General features: G+C 41.4%; 1 protein-coding gene across 1 annotated transcript in view; it reads left to right on the forward strand.

Annotated features, from left to right (window-relative positions):
- The window catches only part of DUSP22 (dual specificity phosphatase 22), a 59,206-nt gene extending 53,885 nt beyond the window's left edge, over nt 1–5,321 (forward strand). Inside the window, exon 7 of the mRNA XM_074944941.1 lies at nt 2,075–5,321. Within this exon, the coding sequence (XP_074801042.1) occupies nt 2,075–2,260 (186 nt within the window). The 3' untranslated portion in view covers nt 2,261–5,321. The remainder of the gene's footprint in view (nt 1–2,074) is intronic.
- The last annotated feature ends 20,043 nt before the right edge of the window (nt 5,322–25,364 follow it).

A 25,364-nucleotide genomic window follows, 5' to 3' on the forward strand; every position in this document is an offset into this window, starting at 1 on the left:
TCCCAGTCTTTTTAATTTCTCCTCCTATGGAAGCTGTCCCATCCCCCTGATCATTTTTGTTGCCCTTCTCTGTCCTTTTTCCAGTTCTAATACATCCTTTTTGAGATGAGGCGACCAGAACTGCAGGCAGTATTCAAGGTGTGGGTGCACCATGGGTTTATCAAGTGGCGTTGTGATGGTTTGTGTATTCTTTTCTATCCCTCTCCCCTAAGGGTTCCCGACACTCTAACTTTTCATCATAGTTTTTTTGACTGCTGCTGCACATGGAGCAGGTGTTTTCTGAGAACTAGCCACACAAACTCCAGACTCTTCCTTGAGTGGTAACAGCTAGATTAGACCCCCTAATTTTGTATGTATTGTTGTGATTGTTTTCCAATGTGCATTATTTTTTATTTATCAGCATTGAATTTCATCTGCCATTTTGTTGCCCAGTCACCCAGTTTAGTGAGATCTCTCCGTAACTCTTTGCAGTCAGCTTTGGACCTAACTGTCTTGAGTAATTTTGTATCATCTGCAAACTTTGCCACCTCGCTGTTTGCCCTTTTTCTCGATCATTTATGAGTATGTTGAACAGCACTGATCCCAGTACAGATTCTTGGGGAACTCTGTTATTTGCCTCTCTCCACTGCGAAAACTGACCTTATTCCTACCCTTGGTTTCTTATCTTTTAACCAGTTACTGATCTTATAGCACCTTCTTTCCTATCCCATGACTGCTTACGTTACTTAAAAGCCTTTGGTATGGGATCTTGTCAAAAGTTTTCTGAAAGTCCAAGTTCGCTGTATTAACTGGCTCATCCTTGTCTGCATGTTTGTTGACAGCCTCAAAGAATTCTTAGATTGGTGAGGCATGATTTCTCTTTTCAAAAACCATGTTGACTCTTCCCCAGTATACTATGTTCATGTTTGTGTCTGATAGAATCATAGAATCTCAGGGTTGGAAGGGACCACAGGAGGTCATCTAGTCCAACCCCCTGCTCAAAGCAGGACCAATCCCCAATTTTTGCCCCAGATCCCTAAACGGCCCCCTCAAGGATTGAACTCACAACCTTGGGTTTAGCAGGCCAATGCTCAAACCACTGAACTATCCCTCCCCCCAAACTAATTCTGTTATTTACTATCGTTTCAAGCAGTTTGTCTGGTAATGAAGTTAATTGCCTGTAATTGCCAGGATAGTCTCCGGAGCCTTTCTTGAAAATCAGCATTACATTAGCTATCCTCCAGTCATCTGGTACAGAGGCTGATTTAAGCAATAGGTTACATGCCCCAGTTATCAGAGTAGCAGCCGTGTTAGTCTGTATCTGCAAAAAGAAAAGGAGTACTTGTGGCACCTTAGAGACTAACACATTTATTTGAGCATAAACTTTCATGAGCTACAGCTCACTTCATCGGATGCATTCAGTGGAAAAAGCTTATGCTCAAATAAATTTGTTAGTCTCTAAGGTGCCACAAGTCCTCCTTTTCTTTATACCCCAGTTAGTAGTTCTGCAATTTCATATCTGAGTTCCTTCAGAACTCTTGGGTGAATACTATCAGTTTAATTTGTTAATTTATTCTAAAACCTCCTCTGTTGATGCTTCTGTTTGGACCAGGACACCATGATTGTGAATAGTTCCATAATTTACCTTTGTGACATTTAAATTGGTAAAAATGGCCATTACTTTGCCAGTTCTTCCGCCCAACGTGTGCTTGTATTTGTGGACAAGCATGTGCTGTGGGAGTACCTTATTCTAAATTTAGAGCCCAATTCAGCAAAGCACTTATGCATGTGTGTAACTTTTTAAGCGTATGAGTGGTCCCATCGACTTCAATGGGCCGACAACTATGCTTCATCACACGTTTTTAAGTGCTTTGCTGTTTCAAAGCCATAAAGTGCAGTATTTGGGGCACTCTTCTTTAGACAATCAGTTTAAACCTTTTACAGTCTAACCCTATGTGATTTGGACATTATTTTGACTACTTTAATGTTCTTGAAAAAGATGTTTACTATTAAATGGTGGTGTAAGAGGAGTATTCTTTCTGCATCCGGTTTGTGTTAATAACTAGCATATCTACTATGTGTTTAACTTCTCCAGTTCAGGCAGTGGCTGAAGGAAGAATATGGAGAAAATTCTTTGCAGGATGAGCAAGAAGCCAAAGTTCTTCTGAGTAAATATAAAGAGCAGGCAATGACGCAACCAAGTCCTGGTGGGAGACAGTGGAATAATAACTTTTCCTCATTGCCTTCCCTGTCCTACAACAGCTACACAACAGAGACCTAATCACTCCAGGCTGGATTCACTCTCTTCTTTCCTTTGACCTGTTTAAAAACAGATGTCACCAGTTTCCCCTCCACTCTCTACAGAAATCATGCGAGCTGTACCCTTGTGGAAAACGTGATGAAAATACTATACAGCGTGTGTGTGTGTGACACAATTTTACAGTTTTATGTAACATCACTCTCTGTAAGCTTCCCTGCAGAGAGACACCCCTTATGTCAGGTTCTCACTGCCCTCAAACTCCACCCCCTTCGTAATATGTGCCTCTCTAAAAGAGACTCGTATGCGCATGATAACATTGTCTCCAAAGAATGAGCTTCCAAAGTGTGTGAGCACTTATGCATTTTTTGCTTGTGCTGCGGGTTGCCATTTGAACTTAGCTACCTCAAAAATGCTGTTCTTGTCACTGAGGTTGTAAATGCAACTTTGAAAATTGCCTCGTATAATCGCAGTTTTACACTTGATGAATGCAAAGTGTGTGTGTCATAAAAAAAAATTTGAGAGGTTTCTGGCTTTCATTTAAATTCGTAGTTGTCACTGGTTTGAATTAAAAATTAAGATGTGTGAATTCCATCTATTTTGCCAATTTAAAACCAGTGGTCAAGTTTGTCAGAGTGCACATGTAAACTAAATTTTAAACCAAAGTAAAAAACTAGAGGCCAGATTCTGTTTCTGGTTATCCTGGTATAAATCTGGAATAGCTCAGTTGTAGTTATTCTGGATTTACAACAGTGTAACTCCAAGCAAGTTACTGAAGTTGTTCCAGTTTTACACTGGTGTTATGGTGAGGAGAATCCTTACTTTTAGACTTTGATTCGGAGCATGCAGGGGTATTGCTTAAAGATTCCAGAACAGAGAAGGATGCTCTCCCAACCTGCAAGGACATTTCAAGTGTATACTGTGGATGACTTGAACATTCAGTAAGAGAGAGATTCAGCATACTGTACTTAACCAGAATTTTTTTTATTTCATGTCCTATGATACCCTAACTTACAAAGATTTAACGTGGTCCCCTTGATGCTTGCTGCCAATGTCTTCACACAATGATGAACTCTGGGATGGACTGGAGACGGACTGTAGGGATAAAGTAAGCCCCAAAATATTTTTGACATCTTATCCATTTTAATGGAATGGAAAGTATGGATATTAAAAATCCATTAATGCAAAAATTAGGATTTACATTACTACTATATTCCATCTCAGTCTGCACTAGAACTTTATGTTGTGGGCCTCATCGCACCACACAGTGCTAGTATATTACATATGGTCAGAACAAATTGTTACTCTGTTGGTGGCAGGTGTTGGGATACTGTAGACGTGGAAAAGTCTTAACTTTTGTTTCTAACCTAATAGCTTGCTGAATACCATGTGTGCATGTTACTTAATCTTTGCAGACCACCATCGTTCGTAGATAACACTTGGCTAGCAGGCAAACAGGAGACTATATGAATTTCAATAGGAGACAGGTTTAGTAATTGCCCAAGACAATACTACCTTCTATGCATCCGACTGATGGAAGCTTCCATTCACGGTCACTAATTTTTGTAGACTGGAGACTTTCCTCTTTGTAAAAGAGTCTTACACACAAGATTGAGAATGATGAACTCAAACCTGTATTCACAATAAGATATGTATAGCATTTTTGGCACATGTACCAAAAAAAGACAGTTGTCAAAAGTATTCCAAGTATTTACAGCAGAAGTAAGTCTGTGTGTGTGTGTACACACAACATACAGTTGTATATACCAATGTTAACTGCATATGACACATGTTCCAGAATGTGGTGTTGCACTTTTTTCCACAGCAACACTGTGGGTGCTGAAAAATTTTAAAGTTCCTTTATGCTGAGAACAGTTGGAGACATCTGCTAATGTGTTGTGTTCAGGTTTGTTCTTTGCTTTTTTGTTTTAATTGGCTGGTTGACTTCCAAAGTGTCAACCTCTGAAACAACATTTGATGCCTGCATAGTTGACAAGTCTCAATAGCCATAAAGCCCACACACTTGTGAAGCTGCAACTGGAAAGCAGACTCAAGAGTAAAGTAAGAAGATCCATAGGTGGGAATTGGAGTGTTTGTTCCCAGCACACACTCTCTTTAATGGACCAGAGGAAGGTATCTGCGTAGATACTTTTAGCTGGGGTAGTGTAGATCTTCATCTCCCTGATCTTCAATGGTTGTGTATTACCCTCCTAAACCTAGGCCACAATTGCACCATCCTCTCCTTCAAGAGAGTAGAACAGAATTAAGGGAGAGAGAGGGCAACAGCAGCATAGGGAAGCCTGGGCTGCCCTGTCCATGTGGGGAGTGGGACGGTAGGATCCCCTGCATTAGTAAGTTATCAAGGCACAGAAGGGATGGCAGTCGCAGCTAAACCTTCCTCCGTTCCTTTAAGAAAGGAGCGAAACAGACATTGTCCAGAAACATAACACAATCTCTTCTCTTACCAGCCTTCCAGTGACAGCTTAAAGGGCTAATTGACTATGTGGATATATGATTATCCACCAGAGGACAGTCAACATTCAGGTGATTGACTTTAGCAGTGTAGACTGTGTCCAGTTTTTTCACATACTTTCTGTATTTGTATTTCTAAGCCTCTGCTTTATTTTGTCTTCCACTATCAAATGCATGAAACTTTTTAACAACTTATTGAGCATCCTGATTTACACAGATAACGTACTATTTTGTAAACTTAATGTTTTTTTGTGACTGCAAGCAAACATTTTAGCATGATTCTACAGGTAACTTCATAAGTATTTATTACCCTGATTTTAACCTGGAAAGAGTTGTTGCTTTGATTATTTTTTTGGGGTGATTGGAAAAATATTATGGCAAATTCTAACTTTAAAAAAAACAAAACAAAACGTTGTTTATAATGGTCACTGTATATTACTACGTCAGTGAAAGATTACAGTAAATACTTCAGCCAGTTAGGAACTATAAGATCAGTAAGCTTGGTTCTCTGTCTTCCTTTTGGTATTCTAATAAAGCCTCATCTTTGGTTGCTTTTCTCGATGGTTTGTATTTAATAAGTTCTACAATTTTCTATAAATAAAAATAAATGTTAATAGCCTATCTGTGTATTTTCTTGAAAGACCTAAATTAATATTCTCTGCTAGATCCCTGGTCCTTGGCTAGCATCCCTACTGTTTACAAACAGAGCCTACCATGAACTGATTCACTCTGGTGTTCAAGTGAAGTTGCGCTTCGCATCACAGAGATCTCTGCAGCCCAAGAAGGATCTCCTGAATCCTTCCATGGGTTCATTGATCTCTGCCAGGTGTGTCAATGCCCCTCCCCCCCACCCACCTGTTTTTAAAAAAAAAAAAAAAAAGGGCAGGGGAGGAAAGGGAGTACTAGCAAATGTTTTTACTCTGAACAATGGAAGCCTTGCTAAACTTGGTCACTGTAGTGCCACTGTCTGCAGTACCCAGGCTGTAGGAGTCTGAATTCTTGTCAGCGTTCAGCCAATTAAAGACCAGTGTGAAAACTGACTTGAAACTGAAAATCAGGAATCCCGGTGTTAATGTATATATTTAAATAGCTCCTGTGCTCTGCTTAGTGTATTCCCATGTTCCTTGAAGTCTTTAAACCACGATTTGAGGACTTCAATAGCTCAGCCGTAGGTGAGAAGTTTATTTCAGGAGTGGGTGGGTGAGATTCTGTGGCCTGCATTGAGCAGGAGGTCAGACTAGATGGTCCCTTCTGACCTTAATATCTATGTTCCAGGTAGGCTACTTATATGAAGGGGGAACTGGTTATCACTGCAGTAGCAGACGAGAACTGTTGCACTCAGTTCCCCAGACAGCTGAGAGCTAGAACAAGACATGCAGTGACTTGTTGACATTTTCCCCTTTGGCATGTATTCTTTTCCTAGTATGCCATTGTTTTAGCTGTTAATTCAACTAACTGTATTTTACCATGTGTTGCTGTGTGGCAGTGGTGGTATTTCTTGCTTCTACTAACATAGAGCCTAGGAGTTCACTGTGCTAGTTATAACCCACATTACCATAATGTGGGTCTTCGTTCACCCTCTAGTGGCTGGTCCATCTAGGAGGCTGATGAGTCATACCCTTATGGGACAGTCATTACAAAGTGTATTCCATTTACAATATATGAAATGTGTTAAACAGTTAAGCTTCCCAGAACTGCCCAATTAACTCAGATAGTTTTTATGACACTAAGATATTATTGCCTCATAACTGGTCAGTAGTCTTTGGGAAACCAAAACTATTGACCAGTTTAGCCATTGCCTAAGACATGGCTTTATGGTTTAAAACAAATGAACCTCGGTCCAGATCTACACTACAAAGGTTGGTTGGGTATGGGGGGGAAAAAACCCACACCCCTTCACCGGAATAGCTATGCTTCCAAAACTTCCAGTGTAGATGCGGCTATGCTGATGTAAGAGTTGCATTTGTCGTATAAACAAGTTGTTGGTCCCAGATAATTTTGAGGCTCTGAAACATTTAATGCAAAATCTGATATATTTCAATGATTTTCAGATATCGGGTCTGATCCAGAGCCCACTGCTGGGACTGCTCACATGTTAAAAGTAAAATTCATTTGTAAGTTCTTTGCTGAATTGAGCCAGAGCCCAAGTCAGCTGGGTAGTTAGCATGATTCCATAATATTGATTCGTTTTATTATTTATTCCTTTGTGAACCACCGCTTTTTCAGCGTAATCTGTTCTAGCACTGAGTTTTAGGGCCTGATTTTTCTCTCATCTACACCATGGTAGGCAATAAGAAATCAAATGAAGGGACACCAGTATGAGGAGAGAATCGGGGGCCTTAATCTGTTTCGCCAATGTAATGCTATACTTTCCATGAATTTGCAGTCCTCTAAGATGTGTATTATCTGTGAATTTGATTTGCGTGCCTTCCATTCCATCTTCCATGGTGTTAATGAAAAATGTTGGACTACATCAGACCCAGAACTGACTGCTGCATGACTCCTATTCAATGCCAACTGCTAACTGGACCATGACTCTTTAATAATTATTCAGTATGAGTGTGAGGTGCACCCTCTTCTATATCACTGACTATAAAATAACCAGATACCAGTGACCATTTTCATCTCCCCACCATCCTCTTCTCACTTAGGAAGATTAAGATGATGTGTCCTAGGTTACTGGGATCTTAATAAATCAAAGCACTGAGCCTCAGTGTTGCTTTATTGCTCATATTAGGACTGCATGACAGTACTCACTAAACTTCCCATGTCCTGTCTTAGCATACAGGGGGCTAAATGTGACAGTGGGGTGATTCTTTTGAGGGCAATGTCTCAAGGCGTTGATGATATTTTTATAGAATCCCCTGGAGATGTAAATATGCGACTGTTACAAAGTTAGTTATTTATAAATTATATTCTCAGCAGAACTTTAAATATGGTTCTTGCTTTACCACATGGGCCGAGCTCATTTAAATTAAACGATCTGTGACTAAACTTTGTAGCTCTCCAATATTTTTCTCTTATCCTTTGACAAGTGGGCAAATTCTTGTCTGAACATCTGCAAGTTTAGGTTTGCATTTGCTGTAGCTAATTATGCAAACTGCAGTTTACAAAGAGTTAATCACTCACAAGTTGCAAGATTACATACTGTAGCTTTCGTGTAGTTTCTAGTACAATTATTAGGAGCTGTCGTCTAACAGTATAAGCAGGTGCATTACCACCATGGAAATACAGCAGAGCTCATAATCCTAATAAAAGGTCAAAGTCTTCCTGAGATAAACCCAGTCCAACTTCATCAAATTAAGGCAGAATTAGGTTGCTAATATAGATTTTTCAGATGGTTTTATCCCAGCTTCTATTCCAGGTGCAATTCTCATACATAAATTGTATCCTCCAGTTTGCATCTCCAACAAATTATGAATAAAATGTTGTAGTGTCTTTGTAGCTGTTAGTCACAGGATATTAGAGAGACAAGGTAGGTGAGGTAATATCTTTTATTGGACCATCTTCTGTTGGTGAGAGACAAGGTTTTGAGCTTACACAGAGCTCTTCTTCAGGTCTGGAAGACTTACTCAGTGTCGCAGCTAAATACAAGGTGGGATGAATTGTTTAGCATAATCTGTTCCATCTTGTATTTAGCTGCGACGCTCTGAGTACGTTTTCCAGACCTGAAGAAGAGCTTGGTGTAAACTGATAAAATATTTTGAGATTGACCTCTAAACTACTTGGCTTCAGGTTCAAACATGTAGTTCAATATGTCTGCTGCTTGGGCCAACAGATAATCAAGGGTGCAAAAATATAGCCTAAGTTTTGTGCACATGCATTTACTGGAGGTCCTGTTTGAAAATCTGTGCCTAGGTTGCATTAAAAGGCAGTGATGTTTGTTTTGACTATTCAGACACAAGGAACAGGATCTTTGCTATGACTACCTTTTTAATAAGTGAATTCTAAGTAACTTTTTCCTTGTTAATTTAAATATATATTTTTTTAAATTCTGATGTTTATCCCAGGACCCCTGAGATAGGTTAACTAATGCAAATGCCAGCATACTATACAGTTTTGCAAGATCTCTTATTTGTGTCTGTGATGGGATATATCTGGCCTTTGCGGCTTCCTACAGGAGTCCCCTTGCTTCTGCTACACCTTTCCCCAGGAAGCACCGAAATGACAGGAAAATAGCAGCAAAGGCCTGCCTAGAGGCCTCATGGATGCAGCCAGTTGGAGCCCAGAAGGCTCAGAGCTGCAGGGCCTTAGCAGGTGAGTTCCTGGCTGGGCAAGGAAGGGTGCTCCTCTCTGGCCAAAGGAGCTTGACGGATAATAAGAGTTTTTTCTGGCTGCATTTGCTTGATCTGGGTTTGCAGGGCGCGAGGACCTAAGAACCTTAACCCTGAAGTAAGGGTGGAGCTAAAAGGCGCCGGGTATGGAGGAGGCCCAGGGAAGCAGCAGCAACAAACTGAAGTCAAGCAGGGCATAGCTGCTGTTTATGGGGTCCCTGAGTTGGAACCTGGAGCAGTGGGTGGGCCTGTCTACCAGCCACAGTGGCATAAACCCCAAGAGGGCACAGGTCTTAGTTGAGAGCCCAAAGAAAGGGGTGAATTTAAAGGGCCTAGAGCTGGAGTGGAAGACACTCACAAGGGCAACGGGACTCTTCATTTATTGAACTCTTTACTACCCCAGAAGGGGTTCATTTGGACAGTGACACCAAGCCAGGGAAGATTCACCAAGGTTGGCTGGCAGCCTGCAGTGGGCATGAGGGATGAGAAAAGGACGGAGGTACTACACCCAGCCGCTAGGAAGCACTCAAGAGGTGAGTGCTCCCTTTACAGTATCACTAACATTTAATACAACTGAATACATTTGCCATGGAGCATCTTGCAAACTTTGTATGCTGTTGCTCTGTGTACACTAATGCCTGAAGTACAGACAGTCCTTTGACGTCTGTGGACCTCATTTACAACAGTCATGTGCCCAGTAATGGCTCTCACCAACATTGGATGTTAGTTTGTTCTTAAGAGGGCATGTTGACCCACAACATTGCTGAGGTTGTCCCTGACCTGTTTTGAAAAAGAGCCATAGGATCCTGAACTTCTCCCTGAGATGTCGGAGAGATTTTGTTTGAATGACCCTCCCAAAAGTTGGTTCTAGATTACATAATGATTTTAAATAGCATTTCACTCTGTTGTGATCAGCTTATTGATTGTCCATATATGCTATAGAGAAAGTTATGCAGTGGCGCTCTCATAGACCCAGCTTAAGAACACAAGAATGGCCATACCGGGTCAGACCAGTGGTCCTTCTAGCCCAGTAATCCTGTCTTCTGACAAGGGTCAGTGCCAGATGCTTCAGAGGGAATGAACAGAACAGGGCAATTATTGAGTGATCCATTCCCTGTCTTCTAGTGCCAGCTTCTGCCAGTTGGAGGTTCAGGGACCCCTGGAGCATGGGGTTCCGTCCCTGACCATCTTGGCTAATAGCCATTGATGGATCTGTCCTCCATGAACTTACCTAATTCTTTCTGTTTTGCATCCTGCTTGTGACCAATACAGAGTGGTGCACCATATTCTGAGCAAATGCAGAGATTACCTTGATATAGCCATTCTTTCGCCTGTGGAACATGTATCGTCACAGAGGGTGCCTCCTTTCACCATTCATAAATAAGTAACAGCCCTTCTGCAATCCCTGTGTGTCCTCAAAAAGATGTGAGACCAACTTTGTCTGTTGCCATAAAGCCTTTGATCTATTGCAGTGGCTCTTTAATTTGACCCTTTAATGATGATTATTTAGCTCAGTTTTAGTAGTATCTTTCCCATGGGCCTGATTTAATACCCATTAAAATCAATAGAAAGGCTTCAATTGAATTCAGTGGGCATTGGATTAGGCCCCCGCCCCCACATTTGGGGACATCTTCTGTCTCATGCAGTGGTTGGCCAGTTGTTACCTCCTGTCTAAAGTCCCACCCTCTTTACAAAGGTCACCAACTCACGGGACCTGGCTGACCCATTTACAATACGGCTGCAATTTCTAATGTTTACGGGTCCTAACCATGTTTGGAGCAATGTTGTACCACTGAGCTAAAGCCTTGGGCATGTCGACTTTCCATTTTAATAGGGCTGTCAAGCGATTAAAAAAATTGTGCGATCACACTGTTAAACAATAATAGAATATCATTTATTTAAATATTTTTGGATGTTTTCTACTTTTTTCAAATATACGTAGATTTCAATTACAACACAGAATACGAAGTGTACAGTGCTAACTTTATATTTTTGGTTACAAGTATTTGCACTGTAAAAAAAACAAAAGAAATATTTTTTCAAATCGCCTAATACAAGTAGTATAGTGTAATCTCTTCATCATGAAAGTTGAACTTACAAATATACAATGATATACAAAAATAACTGCATTCAAAAATAAAAGAATGTAAAATTTTAGAGCCTGCAAGTCCACTCAGTCCTACTTCTTGTTCAGCCAATCACTCAGACAAACAAGTTTGTTTACATTTGCAGGAGATACTGCTGCCTGCTTCTTGTTTATAATGTTACCTGAAAGCGAGAACAGGCGTTCACATGGCATTGTTATAGCCAGCGTTGCAAGGTATTTATGTACCAGATGCATTAAAGATTCACATGTCCCTTCATGCTTCAACCACCACTATAGGGGACATGCGTCCATCCTGATGACGGGTTCTGCTCGATAACGATCCAAAGCAGTGCGGACCGACGCCTGTTCGTTTTCATTATCTGAGTCAGATACCACCAGCAAAAGGTTGATTTTCTTTTTTGGTGGTTCCGGTTATGTAGTCTCCACATCAGAGTGTTGCTCTTTTTAAGACTTCTGAAAGCATGCTCCATACCTCGTCCCTCTCAGATTTTGGAAGGCACTTCAGATTCTTAAACCTTGAGTCAAGTGCTGTAGCTATCTTTAGAAATCTAACATTGGTACCTTCTTTGCGTTTTGTGAAATCTGCAGTGAAAGTGTTCTTAAAACGAACATGTGCTGGGTCATCATCCAAAACTGCTATAACATGAAATATATGGCAGAATGCGGGTAAAACAGCAGGGGACGTACAATTCTCCCCTAAGGACTTCAGTCACAAATTTAATTAATCCATTATTTTTTTTAACGAGCGTCATCAGCATGGAAGCATGTCCTCTGGAATGGTGGCCAAAGGGTGAAGGGGCATATGAATGTTTAGCATATCTGGCATGTAAATACCTTGCAATGCTGGCTACAAAAGTGCCATGCAAACGCCTGTTCTAAATTTCTGGTGACATTTTAAATAAGAAGAGGGCAGCATTATCTCCTGTAAATGTAAACAAACTTGTTTGTCTTAGTGACTGGATGAACAAGAAGTAGGACTGAGTGGACTTGTAGGCGCTAAAGTTTTACATTGTTTTGTTTTTGAGTGAAATTGTCACAAAAAAAATCTATGTTTGTAAGTTGCACTTTCACGACAGAGATTCCACTATAGTACTTGTATGAGGTGAATTGAAAAATCCTATTTTTTGTTTATCGTTTTTACAATATAAATATTTGTAATAAAAAATAATATACACTTTGATTTCAATTATAACACAGATTACAATATATAAAATATAGAAAACATGAAAAATATTAAATTTCAATTGGTATTCTATTGTTTAACAGTGCGATTAAAACTGCGATTAATCGTGATTAATTTTTTTGAGTTAATTGCGTGAGTTAAATGTGATTGATTGGCAGCCCTACATATTAAGTTCCTTAAGAAGTAATGCTGCCTTCTGCTCTGGAAATAAGATGCTCTTTTGGGTGGAAAAATACTGAATAATGTTTGTAATTCTAGAAACCTTAGGGATCACACAAGGATTTCCTGGGCCTTTCTCAGCCCCTATCAGTGTCATTTGTTATTTGTATCATTAGTAATAGGTGTTTTGGCTATTTCACAATGACTCAGCCACAATCAGTAATAATTCTATTAATATATTAGTTGCAGCTGAGTCCACACAAGGGACAGACTATCACTTTCAGCATCTGCAGTGCACTCACCTTCAATAATTTTCTTGGTTAAAATTCAGTAAATAGAGCTGACCTTAATTTCCCCAGATTGGATGCTTCATACCAAACATGACCATGATAGGGGGAAAATAATTCAATTTTTGCAAATTTTTTAACAGATCTTTTGATTATCTACGTTAAAAAAGTCAAACTTGTGCTCCCCTCTAATTAGCGGTCCATTAAAAGTGCACCAAATTTCAAGACTGGTTCAAAATGTCAGGTGAACAGTTTAAATGCTGTAAGTAAGACTGAGATTTGATCCTAAATTGTCCACTGTCCTTTGCAGAGGTCAACAAAAGGTCAAGATTCAACTTTAAAGGAAATGTTGAATGATTGGCACAATTCATTTCCATCAGCCATCAGGGAGGCAGCATAGTCCAGTGTACAAGGCACTAGACAGAGTCTGGAGGTTTGGATTTTGTTCCCACCTCTGCTGCTGATCTGTTGTGAAACTTTGGGCAAGTCACTTCACTTTTCTACTTCAGTTTCTAATCTGTAAAATGGGGATAAATGATGCTAACTTCCTTGGTAAAGCACTTTGAGATATGTTGGTGAAATGCACTACATAAGAGTTAAGTATTTATTATTAAATTATGAGCATCTATAGGAGAAAATTTATTACATTTCCTTTTTGAATTTTGTTAATCCTCGGTGCAAGAGAATATGCAAATCAATACTCCCATTGGTAGGTGGAGTGCATTCTGGTAGCTGCGTACCGAGCATGCTTGCTGAGTTTTGACCCTAGTGGAGGCAAATCATGGTAGTAAACCTTGGCTACAAATTGCTGCATTTTGACTTAAACTAAGGAAAGCGCTGAACATGCTTTCCATATACAGGATCTAGTGAGCCGTAATTGTCATGCAACAACATCCCTCCATAGTATTATTCAGAGCAGTGAAACCACAGAGGTAAAATGGCATACCGAGAATACAAAGGTATCAGAAATTAGCATTGACCAAAATATTGTGAGCACTATAAGACATGCCAAAGGGTATTCCAGACGATCGAGAATTCATTCACTATGGAAATGAGAGAGAACCTCCGTCCCGCCAGTATTTTGGACATATGAATAGAATAGTAAAAAGAAGTGATGCCCACAGTCTCCGTGGTTAAAGATGGGCTCATTATAGGGAAAAACATGTGGCTAGCTAGTACATTTTAATGAAATCTGTTACAATGTATGGCAAAGTGACTCACCAGGTCATAAAATAGTCCTGATTGGGCCAGACCATTGTCCTAGTGGTGGTGCTTCTGGGCTGCTCTCGAGCCTGGATTTGATTTAAAGTAGCAACGCCTTTTTTCCCCAAAAAATATTTGGCAACTTCAGCCATTGCCGAATGTGGCTGCCCCTCTTCTGAGCAGTTTTTCTCGGACAGAGCATATAACACCCATGCGCCAGTACTACCTTGCAGCCAAACAAAGAGCTGGAATTCTTTATATTGGTACTGATCAAGAAAGCCTTGCATTTATTTAGTCCTTAGGTCTGAATTGGGGCTTTGCTACGGGCATTGAGCAAGGGGCAGTGCATAGTTATACTGGCCCAGGAGCAGCTAAGAAAACAGATTATGATTCAGACTCACAATCTGGTCCCAAATGACCCCTTTTACTCCAGGGTTGAAGGAGGAAGGCAACTCAACTCTGAGTTCATTAAATAACTTGAATCAATATGATGCTTTAACTGATTATTTTAATTGTGTACAATAGACTGTTTGGATACCGATACGCACATTATGTACATACACCCCCCAAATAATATGGGGACTTGGGTTTTGAAAACAGTTCAACTGTGGGGCAAGGGAACAGGTTCTTTTTAATTTGCCCAATTACTATGGGAAAGTTCTAGGGGAGGAGGCAGCAATCCATGAATCAGTCCGCTCGGTTCATTTAAAAATGTCTCTTCATGGCTTTTGTTCAAACCAGGAACACTATGAGCCACAAAGGAAAACAATTAGTTATTGACTAGAATACAGTATGGTTTAGATAGTAATGTTCCATTAAGTTTTTAAAACCTGTGAGCTACACAAATATATATGGGGACAGTGATGTGCTTCCAATCTTTTAATAAGGGGCTACAATTTAAAAAAAAAAAATCCTTTAATGGAGATAAAGCATGGGGTATGTGAGCTTGGAGAGAGCTTGGGCAAGGGACTGGAGAAATCTAATCATTTGTTTTCCCATTTAAATAGAAACTCAAAATTGTACTCGAAGGAGGCTTCACCACTTGGCAAATAAGTTTATATTAAGTGCACGCACTGGCTGCTTCCTGAAAGACATACTGAGTATATTGATATTGTAGGAGGTTTCCTATTTGTGAATTGAAAGCGGCAGATCGTGGAGGAGAATGGAATGCAAATCTTCAGCAGGAGTTGCAGGCATTTGGTGCATTCCAAAGAAAAAGACTTTTCCGAAGTGACTAGTGATTTTGGTTTCAGAGTAGCAGCCATGTTAGTCTGTATTCGCAAAAAGAAAAGGAGGACTTGTGGCACCTTAGAGACTAACACATTTATCTGAGCATTTTTTCATCTAACATCTAACAAATTTATTTTGGGTCCTCAGTCTGAGAAGCTGAAAATTAGCCCCCTTTGAAGAGGATGGGTGCTGAATGCTTTCTGAAAATCAGGCCCAGTCCTGGTGTCTCAAGTTGGGCACTCAAAAGTCGAGGCACTTGAAATCATTGGTCACTTTGGAAAATGTGGGCCTTGTTCTCCAGATGCATATTTGTGAGCCCTAAGGATAAAAGCCATCCCTGGCAGAGGTTAGTTTAGCAGCATCCGGAGAGTGTGTGAAATCCATCAGAGGGTGTGAAATCACAACAGCCCTCTTTCATTTGGCAGCAAGGCCTCCCTATCAGACATTGGTGTGTGGTAACATTTCATGCAGACTTTTTATCTCAGATGGGCTCTATGTAATCTTTACAAGATTGCAAATGGAATATAGGCTGGTTTGAGATTTTGAAGGGATTTCCAGTAAGGTGGTGTCTTAAAGCATCATAGCACTTGATGACTCGAATGGGAGTCAGGACAGTCTTTCATTTGAGATATGCAGATGATAATGATTGTCATCTTTGAAAGTAATTTACCGAACATGATGGAAAAAGAAAGATCACAGAGTCATCATCTATTTCAGTCCTATAATGAAATTCCCCACACTCATTCTCCCTCCCAAGGGATGACAGCAATGAGCCACCTCTCAGCTTCTATCACAGTTGGTGGTGTTGCCCTGCAGTGGACAGCTGCTTAGATTGTGTGATGGCTGAAAATCATAATGGATAAGGAGAACTAAACCAGTGTCACAGTGGACTGGCGCATTTGGTCACTAAAGGTAAGAAAACATAGGAACACATTCAAATGTGGGCTAGGCTGGGCTCTGATTTTTGGCTTATTAGGCTCCTGTGGCTTTATCAAACTGTGGGGGCTTTATAATCAAACAAATAGGGGATGGTGGCAACTGGAGATGTGAGATCCAGGGCAGCTTTTAGGAGCAATATGTGTTTCTTGAAAGAGGACCAACAACAGGGTTTTTACAGCTATCAGATGGAAAGAGGCAAACCAAAATAAGAAGGCATTTCTTCAGGAACAAGCACCAGGCAGACAGTGATTTTTTTAAATTGGCCAAAAGAGGGCCATAATCATGTAGACTGAGAACTGATTAGTTAAGCAAATATAAGACTGAAAAGCCTACTGTGCAGGTGCTGATCTTGACATTTTAATGGGCATCCTCATGCTAGCCCTAACTTTGACTCTTCATGCTAATATTTCATATGTTGGAGGAAAAGTTCTGCCTGCATGCAGAGGGGCCACAAAAGACCCCAAATGCAGTGGAATTTCCATCCTCCCGTTGCATAGGAGATTGGGATTCTGCAGCATCTTGTGCTCAGAGAAGCTTGGCTGAAGTGCACAGTGAGTTGTGGGAAGACTAGGAGAGTAGTTCTTGGAGTTTTTTTTTTTTTTTAAAGGTAAACTTGAGCTCCCTTGTTGGTGCTGTTTTAGTGCATGAAATATAGCTGCGGTATCTCACCCATCCACTTGGATTGAGCTCATTTGGAATAAGGCTCTTCTCTTCTGTAATAAGAGCATCCATGCAGGGAGTTAATCAGGAATAGATAGTCTGCTTTAAATTCACACCCTTAATCCAAATTAATTTCTCAGTTCAGTCAAACACAGAGTAACAAATGTATAAGTGAACAATTTTTCACAGTGGGCACTGTTGTAGCTGTGTTGCTCTCAGGATATTAGAGAGATGATTTCCCTCACCCACCTTGTCGCTCCAGTTTTTCACAGGACATTTACTTTTACCTGAGAACAGTTATACTGGTGAGGATTTTTCTTGTGTGTCCTTTTAAGTATCACTTCCCATCTTTTTGCTAGATACTTAAAAAAAACTAGTTGCCCGCAGTTGGCGTGGAAATCTCTCCCATGTATTTGACTCTCAGATTCCGTGTTGATGGAAGACGTATTAGGACCTAGGTAGATCAGAAACAATCTGTTCAGTGCACCATCTTCCTCTCTTGCAGTCCACAACTTCTGTAACTGACAAGAAACCAGGATCCTGTTCTCATTGAAATCAATGGCTAAACTCCTATTGACCACAATGAGAACACGACCGATCTTTAAGTTTCCCAGGCCCAAAGCTTGTTGAGGACACTCACTGTGTGTGGTCATTTAGTTCTTTCTTTCAACACTCTCACTAGCCGTGTTATAGAAAAGAGAACAGAGTGAGAGCTGTCAGTAAACACTAATATATCATTAAAAGAATTTATAATATTCTTTATATTGTAAGAATTCTGTGGTGTGTGTGTGTGTGTGTGTGTGTGTGTATAAATATAATTTTTTTAAAGAAGTCAGTTTCTTCCTCTACATACCAGACCCCGTCACAGCAAAAACAGTTCTTCTGTGTTGGAGTAAAGGAATACATGCCTCCTGAAAGCAAATTGGTGTTATAAAGATCTTAAAACTTAATAGATTTTTACTATAAAATAAGCAGTCTTTAAACCAACTTTAGCAGTTATTACTGTACATGGAGTATAAAAACATCTGTCACTTACATAACGCCTGATGAGGATCTCAAAGCGCTCTGTGAAGACTGCTAGGTATGAGCTTCCTCAAGTTACAGTTGGGCAAACTGAGGTATGGAGTGTCATGTGACTTGCCCATTGTGTCCCAACAAAGCAGTGGCAGGTTGCCTGACATCTAGATCCTTGTTTTAACCACTAGACGATGCTACCTCCCTTTGTGTGATGTGTATAATCACATTTACCATAAATGAAAAACAGGAGCTAGAATTTATTTGAACAGAGGTGATTTTTAAATCTAATCCAGACCCACACCCCACCCCCACAAAAAAACAAAACAGTTATGCAATAAACGGAGTACTATTGAGTGGGTGAGGGAAATTCTTGGTGTTTTCTATCCTGCTTTACTTAAACATATCGTGCATGGCTAAATTTGCCTCATTAGTAATGTGCAAAGCTTTATTTTGCTTCAGAAGAGACGCATTTGCCCATGCTAAGAACTCCCCCTTCAGCACGTCCTTCCTGCTCGTGTTAACCAAGAGTAACCATGCAGGCAGAGACTTTTTTTTTTTTTTCCACCAGAAGAAAAGAACAGAAGTTGCCAGAGCTCATGAAATAGACCATCCCGATTAGATCAGCTGTCAACAGTCACTGCAGCTGGCTGTTTGTCAAAAATATTGTGGGCCAACATCAACTGTCAGATGAAAATCACAGAACTCCTGTATATCCTTAAGTTAAATAGGTGGAGAACTCATTTGTTTCTAAATGGCTAAGTGGGAGATTTTTTGAAGGCGCAAAAAAAGTTAGGCATCCAACTGCCACTGAAAGTTGATTTCCTCTTTTTGCCTTTGAAAATCTCCCTTTTACTGTCCAAAGTACCTTGCTTCAACCAGCTACTGTGGGGTAAGTAGTTCTAAAAACACACATTATGTACATGAAACCTTCCTCCCCATACATTAATACAGACATGTCTTCTGTGTTCTATCTATTCAACAGGTTTTTAAAATTGCACAATAAGGCACCAGCTATCTTGAGAGGTTTTATGTCCACGTGTGCATGTGTAATCTGTGTAAAAAGAATATTAACACGGTTGCAAAGTGAAACCCTCAAAAGTTAGGAAGTGCCAGAATTAAGGTGGTCTGTGCAACAGTTAAGAACATAAGAACGGCCGTACGGGGTCAGACCAATGGCCCATCCAGTCCAGTATCCTGTCTGCCAACAGTGGCCAACACCAGGTGCAACTTTAATACAGCCCTCTTGTGTGTAGGCATTATGGTACAATCTTTGGTACATGATCAAATTATATTTTTTCCACTGGCCCCCTACCTCATTCAGTGCACTGGATGGACCAGCTCTTGGAATGAATCAGGGTTGTGTAGTGAAGGAGACTGTTGTCTTTAGGACCCCTGCTTCATTTATTTTCAGAAGCTGGAAGAGCTGTAATGAATGAGGCAGGGAATAGCAGGAAGAGACAAGACAGTTTCACATAAGATAATTAATTGCTGCCCTGGGGAATTAGATTCTATTCCTGCCATTGTTCCTATGTGTTGCTGGGCAAGTCACTTACACCCAGCTTTTCATAGGTGGTCACTAATTGTGTTTCTCTCATTTTTTGGGTGCTTTACCTGAGACCTGGGTGTCTGATATGCACAAGTGCTGGGCACCCACAGCTGCAACTGAAGTCAATGGGAGCTGTATTTTGAACATATGAAGTGAAGTACTCTGAAAAATCAGGTCATCGTAAATTGAGCACCCAAAATTAATGGGTATTTTGACCTCTCTCTTCATCAGTTCTCGACCTGTAAAATGGGATGAGGATATCCTCTTCTCTCACAGCCAGGCTGAAAATATGTTCAGTAATGTTTGTGAAGCACTCAGATATTAGTCATAGGCATCATATAAAATCTCTTGAGGGAATTAATAATTCTATCTTCAAAGCAGGGTTGGAACAGCATGTAGTACTTAAGGCCTGGGGCCACACATTGAACAACAAGGAGAAAATGAAATATCGAATAGCTTGTTCATTAAGTGAGCACTGTCCATTCTGTGAACTTAGAGGCAGGGGTACTGCAGAAAAAATGTGGTCATGTAATTAAAGACTGTATCATAATGCATAAGCACAAAGGGGCCAAATTAAGGGTGTGCCACAAACGTTGTGCCACCCCTCCAGACAACCCATCCCAATCTTGCCCTAACCCTTAGTCCCCATCCCCTCCCGCACTCTACTTCACGCTCCTTGTCCCCAGTCTCCTTGCCTTGCTGACCCAATTTCCCTCACTCACTGACTCCCGGTCTCTTTCCCCACTGCTTTTGCTCCTCAGCTCCCAGGCATAGTCTCCTTGCCAAGTTAGTCTGTGCCCCACTACTAGCCTCAAGTATCAGTCTCCATACCCCAGGAGTCCTTGTCCCAATCTACTTATCCAGCTTTCTCCCGTAACACCGTAGGTCTCGCTCTCTTGTCCTTTCTTCACTTGAATCAGATGGTTTCCTCCTCCACACTGCCTGGAGGCCAGCAGGAGGGTCGCTGATAGCAAAGGAGGGAGGGTTCCCTGCTGTATGCAATGGTGGTGTAGCTGTGTCAGTCCCGGGATATTAGAGAGACAAGGCGGGTGAGGTAATATATTTTATTGGACCAACTTCTGTTAGTGAGACACAAGCTTTCAAGCTACTCAGAGTTGCTTTTCAAGTCTGGGAAAGGTACTCAGAATGCCCCAGATAAATATAAGATTGAGAAGATAACATATATGCTAACTACTTATGCTAAACTAAGGGACTGTTATGGGGTCACTTCCCCTTGAATGATCCCTAGAATATGTGCTAATGACTTATCTGTATCGATCTTGTATTTAGCTGGGACACTCTGATTACCTTTCCCAGAGCTGAAGATAGGTTACCTGCTGTCAGTCCTAGTGCTCAGTCCCACCCCAGCCTGGAGCAGGCATTATAGGGAGAATCCAGCTTTCTCCCTGTAGCCTGGGGCTAGAATATGTTGAGTTGCTCCGTGGGGAAGGCACATGCACGGTCTGGTCAGAACTCTAGAAACTGTAAGAAGCTCTCTGAGGATGGAACTTTTAAGGATTTTAGCTGCCAAGCTGTAGTAAGTCTCTACTGAGCATGTGTGAACTACAATTTTTCAGAGGCTTAAAACTTGGTCAGATTTGCACAGATTTTCAAAGGGAAGATCAATGGCACATCTGACAGTCCACCATCTGCAATATTTCAAGTCCCATCTTCAAAGTATGAGGGCTTTCAAAAACAAGGTTACCAAAATGTATTTAACATTGAAAAACACTGTTGCTTCCCCTACTCTTGTTTTCAGAAATGGCCCAACTGTTGCAGCTGAAATGTTACCAAAACACACAGCCTGAGGCAAACCCCTGACATGGAAAATTTTAGGCCAAATGGTTAAAGTTTGGCAAAGTTATAAGCAACTGAAAATAGGATCTTATAATGGGATGTGTTAGGCAAACTTAGTAATAGGCTTTGCTACCACCACCACCACCCCCCATTTTTTTTTTCTGTTAAACTTCATCTTCACTATTGTAAAGAGTGCATCCCTCCAGCACAGAGACATCAAACTGCTGTGATTCTAACTGAACGTCTTCGTGATTCCTTTTTAAATAATTCTCCTCCCCCCCCACACCCCCTGCCCATGGCATTTTAAGACGTCACACAGCCCCTTATCTCAGAGCAAGGACTCAGCTCAGTTTATCACCTGTAGCTGTGTATCCTCCTGCATGCAATGACCCTGATCTTCAGAGATGCTGAGCACTCACACAACCATTGAAGTCAGGGGAAGCAGCAGGTTCTTGGAACCTCTGAAAATTAGGCCCCGGGAATCTAGCATTAATAGACTTCCCAGAATATATAGGGTGGGGAAGAGTCCCCCTCCACGCCCTGGAACTTGTCCTAGGTAGGATAAGCATGCACTTTATCCCACTAAGGAATACCGCAGTCTCACTGTGGTTCAGGAGGCTCATTGGCTGAGATACAATGCCTCAAGGAGCTTCCCTTTGGGTGGGGCATCTCTACAGTGCCCCTTAATGTGCACCATGCCTTTAAAGGCACAATTTAGCACTATTTGTTGAGTCACAAGAATGTGATCAGCACTGTCCAGAACAAGATATGGTGTCAACCCTATAGAGCTCACAGCCAACCTTGTAATTCCATCATGTTCAATAATATTCAGAATCTAGGTAACTATCCGATCAGATGGGGTTCTCAATCTAGGGGGCTGCAGACGGGTATCAGGAAGTTGTGACTACCCTGCCCATCCCATATTGCTAAATGGGAGGAAGAATCCCAGCTATGTCCCTGCTAGCTGCAATGGGTGGGGGAGGCAGTATGGGAAAGGTTGGGAACCAGTGATACAGGGCGTTTAGAAAATCAACCTACTGCCTGCACTTTTGTTTCTAGCAGCATTTACCCACTTGTCAAATCACAATGCAACTTGATCAGGTCCACATGTTATAGAAGTGAAACAAATGTTTCTTTAAAAAACATTTGGATATTTGATGTAAGTTGAAGTATGATTGCATCATGTATCAAGGGGCGAGGAAGTTATCTATTTTTGAGAATGAGATGGAAATATTTTCTGGCTTCTATATTGATCAGACTGATCGCTGACAGTGTGACAAATTCTGACTGGACTTAGACACCATGCAGCCCCATTAAGTCCTTGGCTACAGATATTTCTGCTTAAATCATTCTTCTGCACATCTTTTGGGGCTGCACCAACTCTTTTCAAAGTGAAATGCACTTGCCAGTGTACATTCATATAGATCTCTCTCTCACTTTATTTTACTACCATGTTGTAGTGATGTAACTGAAGATAGAATCAGACCAATGTTCTACAGAAAAAGATGTATTTATTCGGCTGCCTAAAGCATTATAATGAATCACTGGGATTTTCCTTTGAAGAATTTAGAGTTTGTCCCTGCTTGTGTACTTCAGTGGTCAGTCTTTCTTTCTGGGTGGTGCAGTTCTTCTTTTCAGGAGGTATTACAAGCTTTGGGAGAGGGAGCACTTGACCACACTAGTAACAGTTGCTGAACAGGCCCAGGGTTGAGGCTTTGCTCCTCATCAATCCAGTTAGGACAAAACAATACACTAATATCTTGAATTGTATGAGGCACATAGTGCCTTCACTATGATTTTTCACTTTCTAAAACCTCTGATCATGCAGTCACTTTGTAATGATATATGGCGTGCATCTGAACATTCTATCTGTGGATCTCCACGTACTTTATGAACACGTATTATGCTTTACAACTTCCCTGAGGCAAATAAGTATTATCATCAGGGCTGGGGAACTTCATGACATTTGGGATGTTGTGAACCTTCTAGCTGTACTTAGGGATTGCAAAACAAATTTGCATTCATGAACCTTTTTTCTGTAATGTAAACCCCAAGGATGTCTTGATTAAAAACAAAAACAGAAGGACAAAAAACCCCAGATGCTTTATTTTCTAGTTAAGAACTGCTTGTGCTATGTATAAGGGTAGAAGACCATTCCCTAACACCCACAAAGCTAAACAACCGCAAGTACCCTAGGATCTAGCTCCTTGCCCTGCTGAAAGCGGCGGGGAGATAGAGACCTGCCTCCTTTGCAAATCTCCTCCCTTTATGTGTGGGGTGGAAGGAGGAAATCCCAATGGGGAATGTTTTGGGATTGGTTTTTCCCCCTCACTTTTTAAATTTATTTATATATATAAAATAAAAATAAAGTGTGAGAGAGAGTCTAAGGGGTGTGGCGTAAAAAGAAAAAAAACCTATATATATTTTTTTCTTTTTACGCCACACCCCTTAGACTCTCTATTTTTTCTCTACTCTAATCTCTCTCTCTTTTGCTTCCAGTTCATTTTTGTTTTTCTCTACTCTTTACTTTGAGCCTCTCTGAAAGGTAGCGCTTACCCAGAAGCTTTCAAAATGTAACTGATCTTCTGAACCCATAATGTCTGTGAGGGTTTGAAATTAGGCACAATTAGTTCATCCATCTAAGTATTATGCCTATTTTATACCTGGGTGAATGGAGGCACAAATTGGTTAGGGTAAGAATATTCAAACCTGGATTCCTCAAATTAAGCACCCAGATAATCGGCCTGATTTTCTGAGATACTGAGCACTAATAATTCCCATTAAAGTCCACAGATCCACATCAGATATGGTATCCTCCAACCTCTGTCCTGTAGCAGTCCAGGCCACTAGACCTGGCTTCCTCAAAGAAACAAGGAGTGCTCCTAGAGTTCATTGTTGCATGGAAAGTCTATAACCATGTCTGCCAGCTCCTAGTCTTGGAAAATTACTATAGGTTAAGTCCCACCTCCCCTTTTTCTTGCCTTCTAGTGGAAAGGAAGGTGGAAGAATTGGGATCCGGAGAGCACTTCCCAGTGTGGAGCAAGGCAGCATGTAAGTGCTGGTAACTGGCCTCTTTCCCCCTCCCTGTAACAAGCAGGTGGTCATAATAAGAGGCTTCTGGAACTTCTCTGAGCTTAATCCTGGGAACACAGAGGTGGCTGCCAAGTTTCAGGCATCTGGTGTGATGTTCATATAGTTGTTATACCTCTCCACTGCCCCTTTGGAATCTTAGGCCTGCACCCTTGGTGAATCCCTTCTCCAAAGCTTCTCTTTGAGCTCTTGGAGAGGAATATAAGGCAGCCAAAGCTTTCCTCTCTTACTGCTCCCCCTGCTGGATCCAAATCAAAATGAAGGAACTGGGAAAAGGAGTTGTGCCTGGCTGTCCCAGTGAAGTCTGAAACAGAAAGGAAAGCTCTAACCACACCAACAAAGGAGGTTGAGCTGTATGGGAGTGCTGCTCACCCAACCCAGGGAGCAGAGAGCGAACAAAGCTCTCCTCTACTCCAGCTCTTCCCTCTCCTAACCTCCCCACAGCAGTAAGGAAGATAAAGAGGCCAGAAAGGCAGGGGAGAGAATGGTGCATGTGATAGATGACAAGGATTTAAAGGAGTGGGACAGGATCAGAGCAGAATAGGGCCTGGGCTGAAGGGGGGATACAAATCTTGGGTTGCCAACAGTCCCTGATTACAATGGACAATCCCCTTATGTTTTTCATCTCTGTACCACAAGATCAGGAGTTGCTGAATGCTGCAAAAAGCAGCAAGAAATACCCCTGACGAATGTAGGTGAGTACTGCTGCTTAATTATTATGAATAATAATGATGATATCAGGAGGGGAGGTGGGTGGGAGTGCTAAGAAAACAGAGCCTTATTTTTAAAATGCAGTGCTGGCAACCCTAGATACCGAAGAGGACAGGGGCCGAAGAAGGTGTCTACAAGGAAACTCCTACCTTCATCAACCACCTCTCACTACCTGCTACCCAGTGGTGCCAATTAGGAGGAGTGAGGTGGGGGTGGGGAACGCTGCTGCTGCCGCCATCTAGGTTTTTGCACTTGCTGGAAGTTCCATGGACCGGGGGGCCCCTTCCCTGGCCACTTTTAAGCAGTGGTCCCATACTAAAGCAGTACGGCTGCTGCCAGAGAGGTCTGGAGCATCCCTCTGACTGCGTGGTTGCAGCACCACTGAAATTTGACCCACAGTCCCCTGCCAAGGGAGACCTGGGGTCCGTGAGGGAAGGGGAATGAGCAGGGACC

The sequence above is a fragment of the Natator depressus genome, chromosome 2 (assembly GCF_965152275.1).
Source record: "Natator depressus isolate rNatDep1 chromosome 2, rNatDep2.hap1, whole genome shotgun sequence".
Lineage (NCBI taxonomy): Eukaryota > Metazoa > Chordata > Testudines > Cheloniidae > Natator > Natator depressus.